At 26.7% G+C, this 16,353-nt stretch overlaps 3 protein-coding genes across 3 annotated transcripts; 1 reads left to right on the forward strand and 2 right to left on the reverse strand.

The window, feature by feature from the left end:
* The first annotated feature begins 5,831 nt into the window (after positions 1 to 5,831).
* On the forward strand, positions 5,832 to 15,908 carry LOC142223389 (odorant receptor 30a-like). The gene is made up of 6 exons (XM_075293272.1): positions 5,832 to 6,209; positions 6,294 to 6,432; positions 14,927 to 15,191; positions 15,253 to 15,352; positions 15,421 to 15,630; positions 15,696 to 15,908. Exons 1-6 carry the CDS (start codon positions 5,904 to 5,906, stop codon positions 15,795 to 15,797), a joined length of 1,122 nt encoding a protein of 373 aa, XP_075149387.1. The 5' UTR covers positions 5,832 to 5,903; the 3' UTR covers positions 15,798 to 15,908.
* LOC142225784 (small ribosomal subunit protein uS5-like) lies at positions 9,167 to 9,927 on the reverse strand (the record flags this gene model as incomplete). Its single annotated transcript, XM_075295609.1, has 1 exon — positions 9,167 to 9,927. A coding segment is annotated over one exon (738 nt), but the record flags the coding sequence as incomplete, so codon positions are not given.
* LOC142227554 (small ribosomal subunit protein uS5-like) lies at positions 11,430 to 12,172 on the reverse strand (the record flags this gene model as incomplete). Its single annotated transcript, XM_075298070.1, has 1 exon — positions 11,430 to 12,172. A coding segment is annotated over one exon (720 nt), but the record flags the coding sequence as incomplete, so codon positions are not given.
* Positions 15,909 to 16,353: the final 445 nt, after the last annotated feature.

Below are 16,353 nucleotides of genomic sequence, written 5' to 3' on the forward strand. Positions count from 1 at the left end.
GTACAATGACAGTCCGTAATTTAGAGTCATACTTAGACTATGTAGTCCATTATGACACCATAGGTTGCGAACTTATCTCTTATCATTAATTGATAATAACTTCTTTTTGTTTCCAAACTTAAAAAAACACTCTCTGGGTAAAAATATTACCCAAATATGGAGGGCATCATCGCTCCGAAGACCTTTTCTCCAGGTTTTGGGAAATATTTTATATTAGATTGGTTCCATAGAACGTATGATTCATATTAAAATTTATTTTTTATTTTTTATAACTCATACGCACTATTGGTTTAGGGTTCGCTAGTGCGTATGATTCATATTAATATTTACTTTATGTAAATATTTTATTTCAATATGTTCCTTTAAACCATAATTATTGGTATTTTCCCCAAAATAATTAAGAAATCCATAAACGAATGACACTTTGTATGCAAGGCCGGCATGTTAAGTAATGCAACGCGGTAGGTTCTTTATGTCCTTTACAAAATTTTGGGTAGCGCAACCGTGTATCTATTATAAATCAAGGTTTATAATAGATACACGGTGACTTAAAGCTAAATTTAAATGGTATATTTTGTAAAAAAAAACAACGATAACGTAGGGTCCTACACTCCAATTCCTTGCCACGGTCAAATTGGGTTGAGAACGCTTCCCCCACTGTTTTTGCTCCGGAATTTTTTTTTTTTGTTTACATATTTGAAGACGTCACTCTGTGGATGAGGACCCATTGTCGTCACGGGGAATTTTATTGCAAGCCTTGAGAAATATATCATATTAGGATTGATCCAATAGCGCTTATCATTTATACTAAAATAAAAAAAGCAAATATTTTTGAATAACTCATACGCCTTATTGGTTTATAGATCGATAGTGCATATGATTCATATAAATATTTAAAAAAAAAAAACATATTTTGTTTCCAAAAAGGATAATTATAGGCATTTTCTCAAAAATAATTAAGAAATAATAAACTCATTATCCTTTATATATAAGATCGGCATGCTAATTAATGCACCACGGTGGTTCCTTTGGGCTATATACCTTACAAAATTTGGAGAATGGGACATTTGGATGCCTCAGTTGGTCACACTGGACCAGAAGCGCAACCATGACTCCATTTTTTATCTACTTAAGCGCCCTACGGGAAATTGATCAACCACATGTCCGGTACAGGACTAGACCCAGGTATGTATGGACCAGACCCAGTTCCGGTCAAAACGTATTGAAGGGACCGGTCACTTTAACATGGGTTTGTTATTGTCGGGGTAAATTTCCACTTTAGGATACGTCTTGGACTCATTCCAAAAGACACGCCCTGGGACAATTTAGCAGGGGTACCCCATAGACAGGTCCTCAGGGACCAGTTTCGCACAAACTCTTAGAAATCTGTTTCATTTTGGGCATCCGAATCGCGCCCAAAATAAAAAACTTTTGAAGTACCTATTGTTATAGGTTATTTTGATAATATTATTTCAGTAAATATGTAGATCCAATAAGATTTTAATATGAAGCCAGTACGGATATCAATAAATTACGACTATTAAAAAATTGAAGCACCGGTACCAGTTGTGTGATAGGTCCGTCAGTGCCAATTTGCACAAATTTCCCGAAGGGCGTAAACGGAAAAACTTCAGAAATTTTATTTCTATAGAAAATTTTCTCAAAATTTTATTTCTATAGAAAATTTTGTCAAAATTTTATTATCTAGAGATTTTTTTTTTTAATTTTCAACAAATTTTATTTCTGTAGAAAATTTTCTAAAATTTTTATTTCTGTAGAAAATTTTCTGAAAATATATGTAGCAAATTTTGTCAAAATGTTATCTCTATAGAAATTTTTTTCAAAATTTTATCTGTATAGAAAATTTTGTCAAAATTTTATCTCTATAGAAAATTTTGTCAAAATTTTATCTGTATAGAAAATTTTGTCAAAATTTTATCTGTATAGACAATTTTGTCAAAATTTTATCTCTATAGAAAATTTTGTCAAAATTTTATTTCTATAGAAAATTTTCTGAAAATTTTATTTCTATAGAAAATTTTCTGAAAATTTTATTTCTATAGAAAATTTTCTGAAAATTTTATATCTATAGAAAATTTTCTGAAAATTTTATTTCTATAGAAAATTTTGACAAAATTTTATTATCTATCGAAATTTTTTTCAACATTTTATTTCTATAGAAAATTTTGTCAAAATGTTATTTCTATAGAAAATTTTGCCAAAATTTTATTTCTATAGAAAATTTTGTCAACATTTTATTTCTATAGAAAATTTTGTCAAAATTTTATTTCTATAGAAAAGTTTGTCAAAATTTTATATCTATAGAAAATTTTGTCAAAATTTTATTTCTATCGAAAATTTTGTCAAAATTTTATTTCTACAGAAAATTTTGTCAGAAATTTTTCTCAAAATTTTATTTCTATAGAAAATTTCCTGAAAATTTTCTGAAAATTTTATTTCTATAGAAAATTTTCTGAAAATTTTATTTCTATAGAAAATTTTCTGAAAATTTTATTTTCTGAAAATTTTATTTCTATAGAAAATTTTCTGAAATTTTATTTCTGTAGAAAATTTTCTCTAAATTCTTTTTCTATAGAAAATTTTCTCAAAATTTTATTTCTGTAGGAAATTTTCTCTAAATTTTATTTCTGTAGAAAATTTCCTCAAAATTTTATTTCTGTAGAAAATTTTCTCTAAATTCTATTTCTATTGAAAATTATCTCAAAATTTTATTTCTGTAGAAAATTTTCTCTAAATTTTATTTCTATAGAAAATTTTGACAAAATGTTATTATCTATAGAAATTTTTTTTAACATTTTATTTCTATAGAAAATTTTGTCAAAATTTTATTTCTATAGAAAATTTTGTCAAAATTTTATTTCTATAGAAAATTTTGTCAAAATTTTATTTCTGTAGAAAATTTTCTCTCAATTTTATTTCTAAAGAAAATTTTCTACAAATTTTATTTCTGTAGAAAATTTTCAACAAATTTTATTTCTAAAGAATATTTTCTACAAATTTTATTTCTGTAGAAAATTTTCAAAAATTTTTATTTTTGTAGAAAATGTTCTCAAAATTTTATTTCTATAGAAAATTTCATCAAAATTTTATTTCTATAGAAATTTTTCTCAAAATTTTATTATCTACAGAAATTTTTTTCAAAATTTTGTTTCTAAAGATAATATTCTAAAAATTTTATTTCTGTAGAAAAATTTCTCAAAATTTTATTTCTATAGAAAATTTTGTCAAAATTTTATTTCTATAGAAATTTTTCTCAAAATTTTATCGCTATTGAAAATTTTTTCAAAATGTTATTTCCGTAGAAAATTTTGTAAAAATTTTATTTCTATAGAAATTTTTGTCAAGACTTTTTTTCTATAGAAAAATTTGTCAAAATTTTATTTCTATAGAAAATTTTGTCAAAATTTTATTTCTATAGAAAGTTTTGCCAAAATTTTTTATTTCTATAGAAACTTTTGTTAAAATTTTATTTCGATAGATAATTTTGCCAAAATAGTATTTCTGTACAAAATTTGGTCAAAATTTTATTGCTTTAGAAAATTATGTATTTATTTATTTAATCAACCAACGCCCTTTATCTTACAAGGCTTAATCTACTGAAAGTTACGGATATGACATCTGTATATCCTATCACATTTTCAGTGAGGGAGAGCGAAAAACGAAAAAATGCATAAGCCTCTCAGGCGTAGATTAGCTGCCTAGGATTAAGGACAACATAAAGTTTGTGAAGTACCTCTTAGTCGGACTAGAATATTTTGCAAAATTTACCAAAACTTCGAGAATTCTACCAAATAGTAAAAAATCTATAATTTTTGGTCGAATTCTATCAATTGTTGCTCACAACTCTAAATCCTCGCCACGGTCAAAATGATTCTCTCCACTAATTTTGTATATGTATATGTTCTTTTTGTTTCCAAAGTTTAAAAAATTCATTTTCTAGTTACGAATATTATTAGTTGGTCATGAGAAATATACAAAATATATAACAAAGCTTATTTGGTAGTTTTTATACCCTCCACCATAGGATGGGGGTATATTAACTTTGTCATTCCGTTTGTAACACATCGAAATATTGCTCTAAGACCCCATAAAGTATATATATTCTGGGTCGTGGTGAAATTCTGAGTCGATCTGAGCATGTCCGTCCGTCCGTCTGTTGAAATCACGCTAACTTCCGAACGAAACAAGCTATCGACTTGAAACTTGGCACAAGTAGTTGTTATTGATGTAGGTAGGATGGTATTGCAAATGGGCTATATCGGTCCACTTTGACGTATAGCCCCCATATAAACGGACCCCCAAATTTGGCTTGCGATGCCTCTAAGAGAAGCAAATTTCATCCGATCCGGCTGAAATTTGGTACATGGTGTTAGTATATGGTCTCTACCAACCATTCAAAAATTGGTCCACATCGGTCCATAATTATATATAGCCCCCATATAAACCGATCCCCCGATTTGGCTTGCGAGGCCTCTAAGAAGCAAATTTCATCCGATCCGGCTGGTGTTAGTATATGGTCTCTAACAACCATGCAAAAATTGGTCCACTTCGGTCCATAATTATATATAGCCCCCATATAAACCGATCCCCCGATTTGGCTTGCGAGGCCTCTAAGAGAAGCAAATTTCATCCGATCCGACTGAAATTTGGTACATACAACCATGCCAAAAGTGGTCCATATCAGTCCATAATCATATATAGCCCCATAGAAACCGATCCCGAGATTTGGTTTTGGAACCTCTTGGAGGAGCAAATTTCATCCGAGTGAGTTGAAATTTGGTACATTGTGCTAGTATATGGTCGTTAACAACCATGCGTAACTAGGTCCATATCGGTCTATAGTTATATATATATATATCCCTCATATAAATCGATTTCCAATCACACAAAAATTGGTCCATATAAAGTTCATAATTGTATATAGCCCCCATATAAGCGAACCCCATATTTCAATTCTGGCTCTCTACGTACCGTGCAAAAAAGTCCATATCGATTCGTAATTATTTGTAGACTTAACTATACATAACTTTTTTGTCTAATATATACCACGTATGGACTAACTCACTATTTAGAAAACTATGTTAAGGTACCACAACCCAAGTAATTCGATTGTGGATGACAGTCTTTCGTAGAAGTTTCTACGCAATCCATGGTGGAGGGTACATAAGATTCGGCCTGGCCGAACTTACGGCCGTATATACTTGTTTAAAACTCATACGCCCTATAGTTCCCTAGTTCAATAGTGCGTATGATTCATATTAAATTTAAATATTTAGTTTTTATTTGAGAAAACATATTTATTGGTATATTCTTAAAAATTATCAAGGAAACGACAAAAACTGAGGTTTAATTTATTTATTTATTGAGTCTATGGAAACATTCCTTGCAGACTAGCAATTCTAAAAATAAATTAAGTCTAAAATAGAATTAAAATTATTTAGGGAAATTGAGAAATTTATTAGTTTAATTTTAAATAAATCTACATATTCAATATTTCAATAAAATCAAAATTTTCAAATATTTTATTAAGCCTTTCGTTTCACTAACCGAACATCATTTCTAAAACATTTCCAAAACTAACAATGTTTCTATAGATAAATATTTTAGAAGTACAATTTATTTGTTTACAAACTTTTAGTCTATAATTAAAACTTTACCATTCGAATCCATTCATTAAAACAAATATGGCAAAAAATTTAAAAAAAGAAGCAAGTCATCTAAATGTTACAGAATTATTCCTCAACTTGCATACCCCAAAACACTATAAAAGCCTAAGACTGCGAAATATACTCGTAGAGTTAATCATCATAGTGGATCTCGCTTTTCCAATCCATTTGTGATTTGTGATACAATTCTAAAGGTATCGCTTACTTGCTGCTATAATGCATCCCAGCTCTATTGAAGATGTGCCTTTGCTTAGCACAAATTTACGCATCATGAAATTCTGGTCGTTTCTATTGCAGCACAATTGGCGTCGTTATTCATGTCTAATACCCTACATTATGATTAATACCACCCAATTTATGGATATCTATTTCAGTACCGAGCCCATAGATGCCATTGTGCGAAATGCTTACATAGCCGTTCTATTCTTCAATACGATTTTGAGGGCTGTCCTTTTGTGTGTTAATCGTTTCGAGTATGAGCAATTTATGGAAAATATACGCCGATTGTATATTGAATTGATGGTAAGAGGCAGAAAGAGGAGAAAGGGATTTTGTCTATGAAAAAAATTTTTTTGTTTCTATTTTTCCATAATTTTTTTTTTTAAGAACTCCAAGGATAAGGTCTTAGAAAAAATGTTACAGGAATGTACTATGGCCTCCCGTTTCATATCGAAAGTGAATCTTCTTATGGGTTTTACATCATGCATTGGTTTTGTCATTTACCCATTATTTGCCACCACAAAAGGTAAGCGAAATGAATAGAAATAAATACAAAAGCTTATAGGAATGTTTGAGGGAAAAATCATTTACCTTACATCAAGATCAAATTTCCCAACGTACTGGTTCCCATTCGTAGTATTCTGTGGCTTTGTTTGCCGAACAAAAAGACATCACTGGCTGGGCACAATTATTAGACGAATGAAAAAATCATAAATGCCAGGGAAGATTGTTTTATAGGCCTATGGAGATGAAATGGGAAAAATTATCTACCATAACTTGCAGAAAATTTTAGCAAAAAAATACCAAACAAAAACATCTTATTTTGCGAAATTTTATTTCTATAGAAATTCTCCCAAAATTAAGAGAAAGTTTTTCCAAAAATTTACCAAACACAAAATCTTGTTTTGCAAAATTTTATTTCTATAGAAAATGTTTCTCTATAGAAAATTCAAAATTTGTCAAAATTTTATTTCTATAGAAAATTTTGCCAAAATTTTATTTCTATAGAATATTTTGTCAAAATTTTATTTTTATAGAAAATTTTGTCAACATTTTATTTCTATAGAAAATTTTGTCAAAACTTTATTTCTATAGAAAATTTTGTCAAAATTTTAATTCGATAGAAAATTTTGTCAAAATTTTATTTCTAAAGAAAATTTTCTAAAAATTTTATTTCTAAAGAAAATTTTCTAAAAATTTTATTTCTATAGAAAATTTTGTCAAAATTTTATTTCGACGAAATGGGACTGTGTGGAAAAAATCCTTTTATACATATTAAGGTAACGTGGTACCACAAGTTGTGATTTCCCTTTTAATTGTGAAATGCCCATTTCTATGTTTAGCTCAATGTACCTTGGAGAAAATTTTACGATAACCTACCAAGCAAAAATTCTTATTTTGCGAAATTTTATTTCTATAGAAATTTACCCAAAATTTGGACAAAGTTTTTCCAAAAAACCTACCAAACAAAAAATCGTGTTTTGCAAAATTTTATTTCTGTGGAAAATTTTCTCAAAATTTTATTTCTATTGAAAATTTTGTCAAAATTCTATTTCAATAGAAAATTTTGTCAAAATTTTATTTCTATAGAAAATTTTCTAATAATTTTATTTCTACAGAAAATTTTGTAAAAATTTTATTTTTATAGAAAATTTTGTAAAAATGTTATTTCTATAGAAAATTTTGTCAAAATTTTATTTCTATTGAAAATTTTGTCAAAATTTTATCTCTATAGAAAAGTTTGTCAAAATTTTATTTGTATAGAAAATGATGTAAAAATTTTATTTATATAGAATATTTTGTCAAAATTTTATTTCTATAGAAAATTTGGTCAACATTTTATTTCTATAGAAAATGTTGTCAAAATTGTATTACTATAGAAAATTGTGTCAAAATTTTATTTCTATAATAAATTCTGTCAAAATTTTATTTCTATACAAAATTTTGTCAACAGTTTATTTCTATAGAAAATTTTGTCAAAATTTTATTTCTATAAAAAGTTTTGTCAAAATATTATTTCTATAGAAAATTTTGTCAAAATTTTATTTCTATAGAAAATTTTGTCACAATTTTATTTCTATAGAAAATTTTGTAAAGATGTTATTTCTATAGAAAATTTGGTCAAAATTTTATTTCTATAGAAAATTCTATTTCTATAGAAAATTTTGTCAAAATTTTATTTCTATAGAAAATTCTATTTCTATAGAAAATTTTGTCAAAATTTTATTTATATAGAAAATTTTGTCAAAATTTTATTTCTATCGACAATTTTTTGTCAAAATTTTATTTCTATAGAAAATTTTTTCAAAATTTTATTTCTATAGAAAATTTTGTCAAAATTTTATCTCTATAGAAAAGTTTGTCAAAATTTTATTTGTATAGAAAATGATGTAAAAATTTTATTTATATATAATATTTTGTCAACATTTTATTTCTATAAAAAATTTTGTCCAAATATTATTTCTATAGAAAATTTTGTCAACATTTTATTTCTTTAGAAAATTTTGTCACAATTTTATTTCTATAGAAAATTTTGTAAAGATGTTATTTCTATAGAAAATTTGGTCAAAATTTTATTTCTATAGAAAATTCTATTTCTATAGAAAATTTTGTCAAAATTTTATTTCTATAGAAAATTTTGTCAAAATTTTATTTATATAGAAAATTTTGTCAAAATTTTATTTCTATAGAAAATTTTGTCAAAATTTTATTTCTATAGAAAATTTTGTCAAAATTTTATCTCTATAGAAAAGTTTGTCAAAATTTTATTTGTATAGAAAATGATGTAAAAATTTTATTTATATAGAATATTTTGTCAAAATTTTATTTATATAGAAAACTTTGTCAACATTTTATTTCTATAGAAAATGTTGTCAAAATTGTATCACTATAGAAAATTGTGTCAAAATTTTATTTCTATACAAAATTCTGTCAAAATTGTATTTTTATACAAAATTTTGTCAACAGTTTATTTATTTCTATAGAAAATTTTGTCAAAATTTTATTTCTATAAAAAGTTTTGTTAAAAAATTTATAAGGAGTAGCTTATAAGGAGTAGCACCCAAAGGCATATCCTTCCACAAAAATTTTATTTCTATAGAAAAATTTTTCACAATTTTATTTCTATAGCAAATTTTGTAAAAATTTTATTTCTATAGAAAATTTGGTCAAAATTGTATTTCTATAGAAAATTTTATTTCTATAGAAAATTTTGTCAAAATTTTATTTCTATAGAAAATTTTGTCAAAATTTTATTTACATAATGTCTATAAAGATAAAATCTTTAAGCATCAATGTTGTGACGGGCACCGGGCTTTTCAGCCAAGAAACTAGCGAATTGCTTATAAGGAGTAGCACCCAAAAGGCATATCCTTCCACAAGTAGCCTTGGCAAAGTTACCCAAGGTGCCAGTGGAACAACGGGCAGAAGTGTTGCAATTTTGAATACCAGCCATGGTCAACAACTTCTTAGGTACGGGGGCAGATACAATGCCGGTACCACGAGGAGCAGGAATCAAACGTACAGAGACGGAACCGCACTTGCCGGTAAGCTTGCATGGCACTGTATGGGGTTTACCGATTTTGTTACCCCAGTACCTACGACGCACAGGCACTACAGACAATTTAGCCAAGATGATGGCACCATTAATGGCAGTAGCAACTTCCTTGCTGCACTTAACACCCAATCCAATGTGACCGTTGTTGTCACCAATAGCAACGAAAGCCTTGAAGCGGGTACGTTGACCAGCACGAGTTTGTTTCTGGACAGGCATAATCTTCAATACTTGATCGCGCAAGGCCGATCCCAAGAAGAAATCAATGATTTCGAACTCTTTAATGGGCAAAGAGTATAAGTAGATTTCTTCCAAGGAATTAATTTTGCCATCACGAACCAAACGGCCCAATTTGGTGACTGGAACCCATTCCTTGGAGTCTTCTTTGCCACCACGTCCACGACCACGTCCGCGTCCACGACCTCTAACACCACGAGAACCAAATCCTCCACGGAAACCACCACCAAGTTAAAACGGTGAAGGTAAAAACCGAATGGTATAGAAAATTTTGTCAAAATTTTATTTCTATAGAAAATGTTGTCAAAATTGTATTTCTATAGAAAATTTTGCCAAAATTTTATTTCTACCGAAAATTTTGTCGAAATTTTATTTCTATCGAAAATTTAGCCAAAATTTTATTTCTATAGAAAATTATGTCAAAATTTTATTTCTATAGAAAATTTTGTCAAAATTGTATTTCTATAGAAAATTTTGTCAAGATTTTATTTCTATAGCAAATTTTGTCAAAATTTTATTTCTATAGAAAATTTTGTCAAAATTTTATTTCTATAGAAAATTTTGACAAAATTCTATTTCTTTAGAAAGTTTTGGCAAAATTTTATTTCTATAGAAAATTTGGTCAACATTTTATTTCTATAGAATTTTTTTTTCAAAATCTTATTTCTATAGAAAATTTTTTCAAAATTCTACTTCTATAGAAGATTTTGTCAACATTTTACTTCTATAGAAAATTTTGTCAAAATTTTATTTCTATAGAAAATTTTGTCAAAATTGTATTTCTATAGAAAATTTTGTCAAAATTTTATTTCTATAGCAAATTTTGTCAAAATTTTATTTCTATAGAAAATTTTGTCAAAATTTTATTTCTATAGAAAATTTTTTCAAAATTTTATTTCTATAGAAAATTTTGTCAAAATTTTATTTCTATAGAAAATTTTCTACAAATTTTATTTCTATAGAAAATTTTGTCAAAATTCTACTTCTCTAGAAAATTTTGCCAAAATTTTATTTCCATAGAAAATTTTGTCAAAAGTTAATTTCTAAAAAATTTTCTAAAAAAATTATTTCTATAGAAAATTTTGTCAAAATTTTGTTTTTATAGAAAATTTTGTCAAAATTTTATTTCTATAGGAAATTTTGTTAAAATTTTATTTCTATAGAAAATTTTGTCAAAATTTTATTTCTATAGAAAATTTTGTTAAAATTTTATCTCTATAGAAAAGTTTGTCAAAATTTTATTTGTATAGAAAATGATGTAAAAATTTTATTTATATAGAATATTTTGTCAAAATTTTATTTATATAGAAAACTTTGTCAACATTTTATTTCTATAGAAAATGTTGTCAAAATTGTATCACTATAGAAAATTGTGTCAAAATTTTATTTCTATACAAAATTCTGTCAAAATTGTATTTTTATACAAAATTTTGTCAACAGTTTATTTATTTCTATAGAAAATTTTGTCAAAATTTTATTTCTATAAAAAGTTTTGTTAAAAAATTTATAAGGAGTAGCTTATAAGGAGTAGCACCCAAAGGCATATCCTTCCACAAAAATTTTATTTCTATAGAAAATTTTTTCACAATTTTATTTCTATAGCAAATTTTGTAAAAATTTTATTTCTATAGAAAATTTGGTCAAAATTGTATTTCTATAGAAAATTTTATTTCTATAGAAAATTTTGTCAAAATTTTATTTCTATAGAAAATTTTGTCAAAATTTTATTTACATAATCTCTATAAAGATAAAATCTTTAAGCATCAATGTTGTGACGGGCACCGGGCTTTTCAGCCAAGAAACTAGCGAATTGCTTATAAGGAGTAGCACCCAAAAGGCATATCCTTCCACAAGTAGCCTTGGCAAAGTTACCCAAGGTGCCAGTGGAACAACGGGCAGAAGTATTGCAATTTTGAATACCAGCCATGGTCAACAACTTCTTAGGTACGGGGGCAGATACAATGCCGGTACCACGAGGAGCAGGAATCAAACGTACAGAGACGGAACCGCACTTGCCGGTAAGCTTGCATGGCACTGTATGGGGTTTACCGATTTTGTTACCCCAGTACCTACGACGCACAGGCACTACAGACAATTTAGCCAAGATGATGGCACCATTAATGGCAGTAGCAACTTCCTTGCTGCACTTAACACCCAATCCAATGTGACCGTTGTTGTCACCAATAGCAACGAAAGCCTTGAAGCGGGTACGTTGACCAGCACGAGTTTGTTTCTGGACAGGCATAATCTTCAATACTTGATCGCGCAAGGCCGATCCCAAGAAGAAATCAATGATTTCGAACTCTTTAATGGGCAAAGAGTATAAGTAGATTTCTTCCAAGGAGTTAATTTTGCCATCACGAACCAAACGGCCCAATTTGGTGACTGGAACCCATTCCTTGGAGTCTTCTTTGCCACCACGTCCACGACCTCTAACACCACGAGAACCAAATCCTCCACGGAAACCACCACCAAGTTAAAACGGTGAAGGTAAAAACCGAATGGTATAGAAAATTTTGTCAAAATTTTATTTCTATAGAAAATGTTGTCAAAATTGTATTTCTATAGAAAATTTTGCCAAAATTTTATTTCTACCGAAAATTTTGTCGAAATTTTATTTCTATCGAAAATTTAGCCAAAATTTTATTTCTATAGAAAATTATGTCAAAATTTTATTTCTATAGAAAATTTTGTCAAAATTGTATTTCTATAGAAAATTTTGTCAAGATTTTATTTCTATAGCAAATTTTGTCAAAATTTTATTTCTATAGAAAATTTTGTCAAAATTTTATTTCTATAGAAAATTTTGACAAAATTCTATTTCTTTAGAAAGTTTTGGCAAAATTTTATTTCTATAGAAAATTTGGTCAACATTTTATTTCTATAGAATTTTTTTTTCAAAATCTTATTTCTATAGAAAATTTTTTTAAAATTCTACTTCTATAGAAGATTTTGTCAACATTTTACTTCTATAGAAAATTTTGTCAAAATTTTATTTCTATAGAAAATTTTGTCAAAATTGTATTTCTATAGAAAATTTTGTCAAAATTTTATTTCTATAGCAAATTTTGTCAAAATTTTATTTCTATAGAAAATTTTGTCAAAATTTTATTTCTATAGAAAATTTTTTCAAAATTTTATTTCTATAGAAAATTTTGTCAAAATTTTATTTCTATAGAAAATTTTCTACAAATTTTATTTCTATAGAAAATTTTGTCAAAATTCTACTTCTCTAGAAAATTTTGCCAAAATTTTATTTCCATAGAAAATTTTGTCAAAAGTTAATTTCTAAAAAATTTTCTAAAAAAATTATTTCTATAGAAAATTTTGTCAAAATTTTGTTTTTATAGAAAATTTTGTCAAAATTTTATTTCTATAGGAAATTTTGTTAAAATTTTATTTCTATACAAAATTTTGTCAAAATTTTATTGCTATAGAAAATTTTGTCAAAATTTTATTTCTATAGAAAATTTTATCAAAATTCTATTTTATAGACAATTTTGTCAAAATTCTATTTCTATAGAAAATTTTGTCAACATTCTATTTCTTTAGAAAATTTTGCCAAAATTTTATTTCTATAGAAAATTTTGTCAAAATTATATTTCTATTGAAAATTTTGTCAAAATTATATTTCTATAGAAAATTTTGTCAAAATTCTACTTCTCTAGAAAATTTTGCCAAAATTTTATTTCCATAGAAAATTTTGTCAAAAGTTAATTTCTAAAAAATTTTCTAAAAAAATTATTTCTATAGAAAATTTTGTCAAAATTTTATTTTTATAGAAAATTTTGTCAAAATTTTATTTCTATAGGAAATTTTGTTAAAATTTTATTTCTATACAAAATTTTGTCAAAATTTTATTGCTATAGAAAATTTTGTCAAAATTTTATTTCTATAGAAAATTTTATCAAAATTCTAATTTATAGACAATTTTGTCAAAATTCTATTTCTATAGAAAATTTTGTCAACATTCTATTTCTTTAGAAAATTTTGCCAAAATTTTATTTCTATAGAAAATTTTGTCAAAATTATATTTCTATTGAAAATTTTGTCAAAATTATATTTCTATAGAAGATTTTGTCAAAAATTCTATTTCCCTAGAAAATTTTGCCAAAATTTTATTTCCATAGAAAATTTTGTCAAAAGTTAATTTCTAAACGAAATTTTCTAAAAATTTTATTTCTATAGAAAATTTTGTCATAATTTGAATTCGATAGAAAATTTTGTCAAAATTTTATTTCGACGAAATGGGACTGTGTTAAAAAAATTCTTTTATACATGTCAAGGTAACGTGGTACCACAAGTTGTGATTTCCCTTTTAATTGTGAAATGCCCATTTCTATGTTTAGTTCAATGTAGAGGGACCTCTTTTTATCACACTATATCTTCGTTTAGTTTCCAAACTTAAAAAAGTCACTCCCTGGATAAAAATATCACTCGCATTAGGAGGACATCGTCGTCACGCAGACCTTTTCTGAAGGTCTTGAAAAAATAGTTTATATTAGAATTGTTTCAATAGCGCGTATAATTCATACAAATGTATTTGTATAATTCATACGCACTATTGGTTCATTGTTCCATAGTGCGTATGATTCATATTAATATTGGAGTATTTTTTTATTTTAAAATTTTATTTAAACGCATAATTATTGGCATTTTCCCAAAAATATTTTAGAAACCATGATCATACTAACAATTATTTATTTTTTGTATAACTTATACGCACATTGGTCCAATGTTTAATAGTGCGTATGATTCATATTAATATTGAAGTATTTTTTTTTTTTAATTTTATTTAAACGCATAATTATTGACATTTTCCAAAAATAATTTAAAAATTTCTAAAAACCATGATCCTTTGTATGAAAGGCTGGCATGTCAAAAAAATGCACTACGGTGGCTCCTATGATCATATGATCCTCTATGAAAATTTTGGTTATGGGACAAATGTTGGCACTATGGATGTCCCATTTGCTCACTCCGGACAAAAAGCGATATTGTAAGACTTCGTGACGGCCAACGAAGCATAGTCAAAAACTAGACATCAGCAGAGACTATGTTGAAAAACGCATAGTGATTTTTCCAAAACATTTATATATTTTTTTTAAGCTGAGATCCCTTGAAAATAGGATGGACAGAGAAGGAGTGATCAACTAAGGCTTGATTCGATACCGCAACATTTGCCATAATATTTATCCATTAATTTTTCCCTAATTCTCTTCTCTTTCAGTTCTCCCCTTTGGTATGTATGTTCCGGGTATTGATAAATATGAGACACCCTTTTATCAGATATTCTTCATAAGTCAAATTATAATCACACCCATGGGCTGTTGCATGTATATACCCTTTACAAATATGATTGTATCCTTTATCCTTTTCGCCATACTCATGTGTAGAGTACTGCAGCATAAATTGAAAAATTTGAAAAATGTCACGAATGAAAAGGCTCGTGAGGTAATTGTATGGTGTATAAAATACCAATTGCAGTTAATTAAGTGAGTCCATAAAATCCTTTCAAATCAAATTTTCGCTAATTGCATGTAGTTTACTTTTTAGGTATGTGGACACAATCAATGAATTAACCACACATACATTTCTGATAGAATTTATGGCATTTGGGGCTATGTTATGTGCCATGCTATTTCTAGTGATTATAGTAAGTTCAGTTTTAAAAAAGGGATTTTTTTCCAAAAATTCCTATATCTATAATTTTGGTTTTTACAGGTTGAGACCGTTGGCCAAATGATTATCATTAGCATTTATATTTTTATGATTTTTGCCCAAAGTGTTATTATGTATTACTATGCCAATGAATTGTATGATCAAAGTTTAAATGTGGCCATAGCTGCCTATGATAGTGAGTGGTTCCAGTTTGATGTATCAACACAAAAATATTTGAAACTTTTAATTTTGAGATCCCAGAAACCTTGTGCGGTACATTGATGATATAATTAAAATCATTTTGAATTTTTAATTTTAATTCTATTAATTATTTTCAGATTCTAGTCGGTAATGTTTATCCTATGAATTTGCAAATGCTGCAGTCTTTACTTAATGCTACCTATTCATATTTTACTTTATTGAAAAGAGTTTATGGCTAAGGAAACAAAAAATATAATCAAAATAAAAAAATTCTGAAATATGTAATAAAAATGCCACTGAATTTGTAGTCAGTCCAATAAATATTATGGAAATAAAGATTATAGAAAATATTCAATGGAATTATTTATAATATCATGAAACGATTAATATTTAAAATGGATCGAATAGAGCGTATAATTCAAAATTATCGAAAAAATTTAATGGAATTATTTATAATATTATAAAATGATTAATATTTAAAATTGATCCAATAAGGCTATGATTCACACTATTGTTCCATGGTTCTATAGTGTGTATGAGTCATATTAATATTTATAAACAATAATAATAATTTCATTTAACAAAAGGTACCAATAAACTACAGATTATAGTAATTTGCTCAAAATTAGTTAATCCAGAAAAGCATACTGTAAAAAATATTCAAAATGCATCTTTCCGATGCTCAAAAAAAAATTTAAATTAATATTGAAAATTCGTCCCATAGGGCGTATAATTCATGCTAAAATATATGTTTACATAAATCATACGACCCAATGGCCCATGATCGTCTAGTGC

The sequence above is a fragment of the Haematobia irritans genome, chromosome 2 (genome assembly GCF_050003625.1).
Source record: "Haematobia irritans isolate KBUSLIRL chromosome 2, ASM5000362v1, whole genome shotgun sequence".
Taxonomy (NCBI): domain Eukaryota; kingdom Metazoa; phylum Arthropoda; class Insecta; order Diptera; family Muscidae; genus Haematobia; species Haematobia irritans.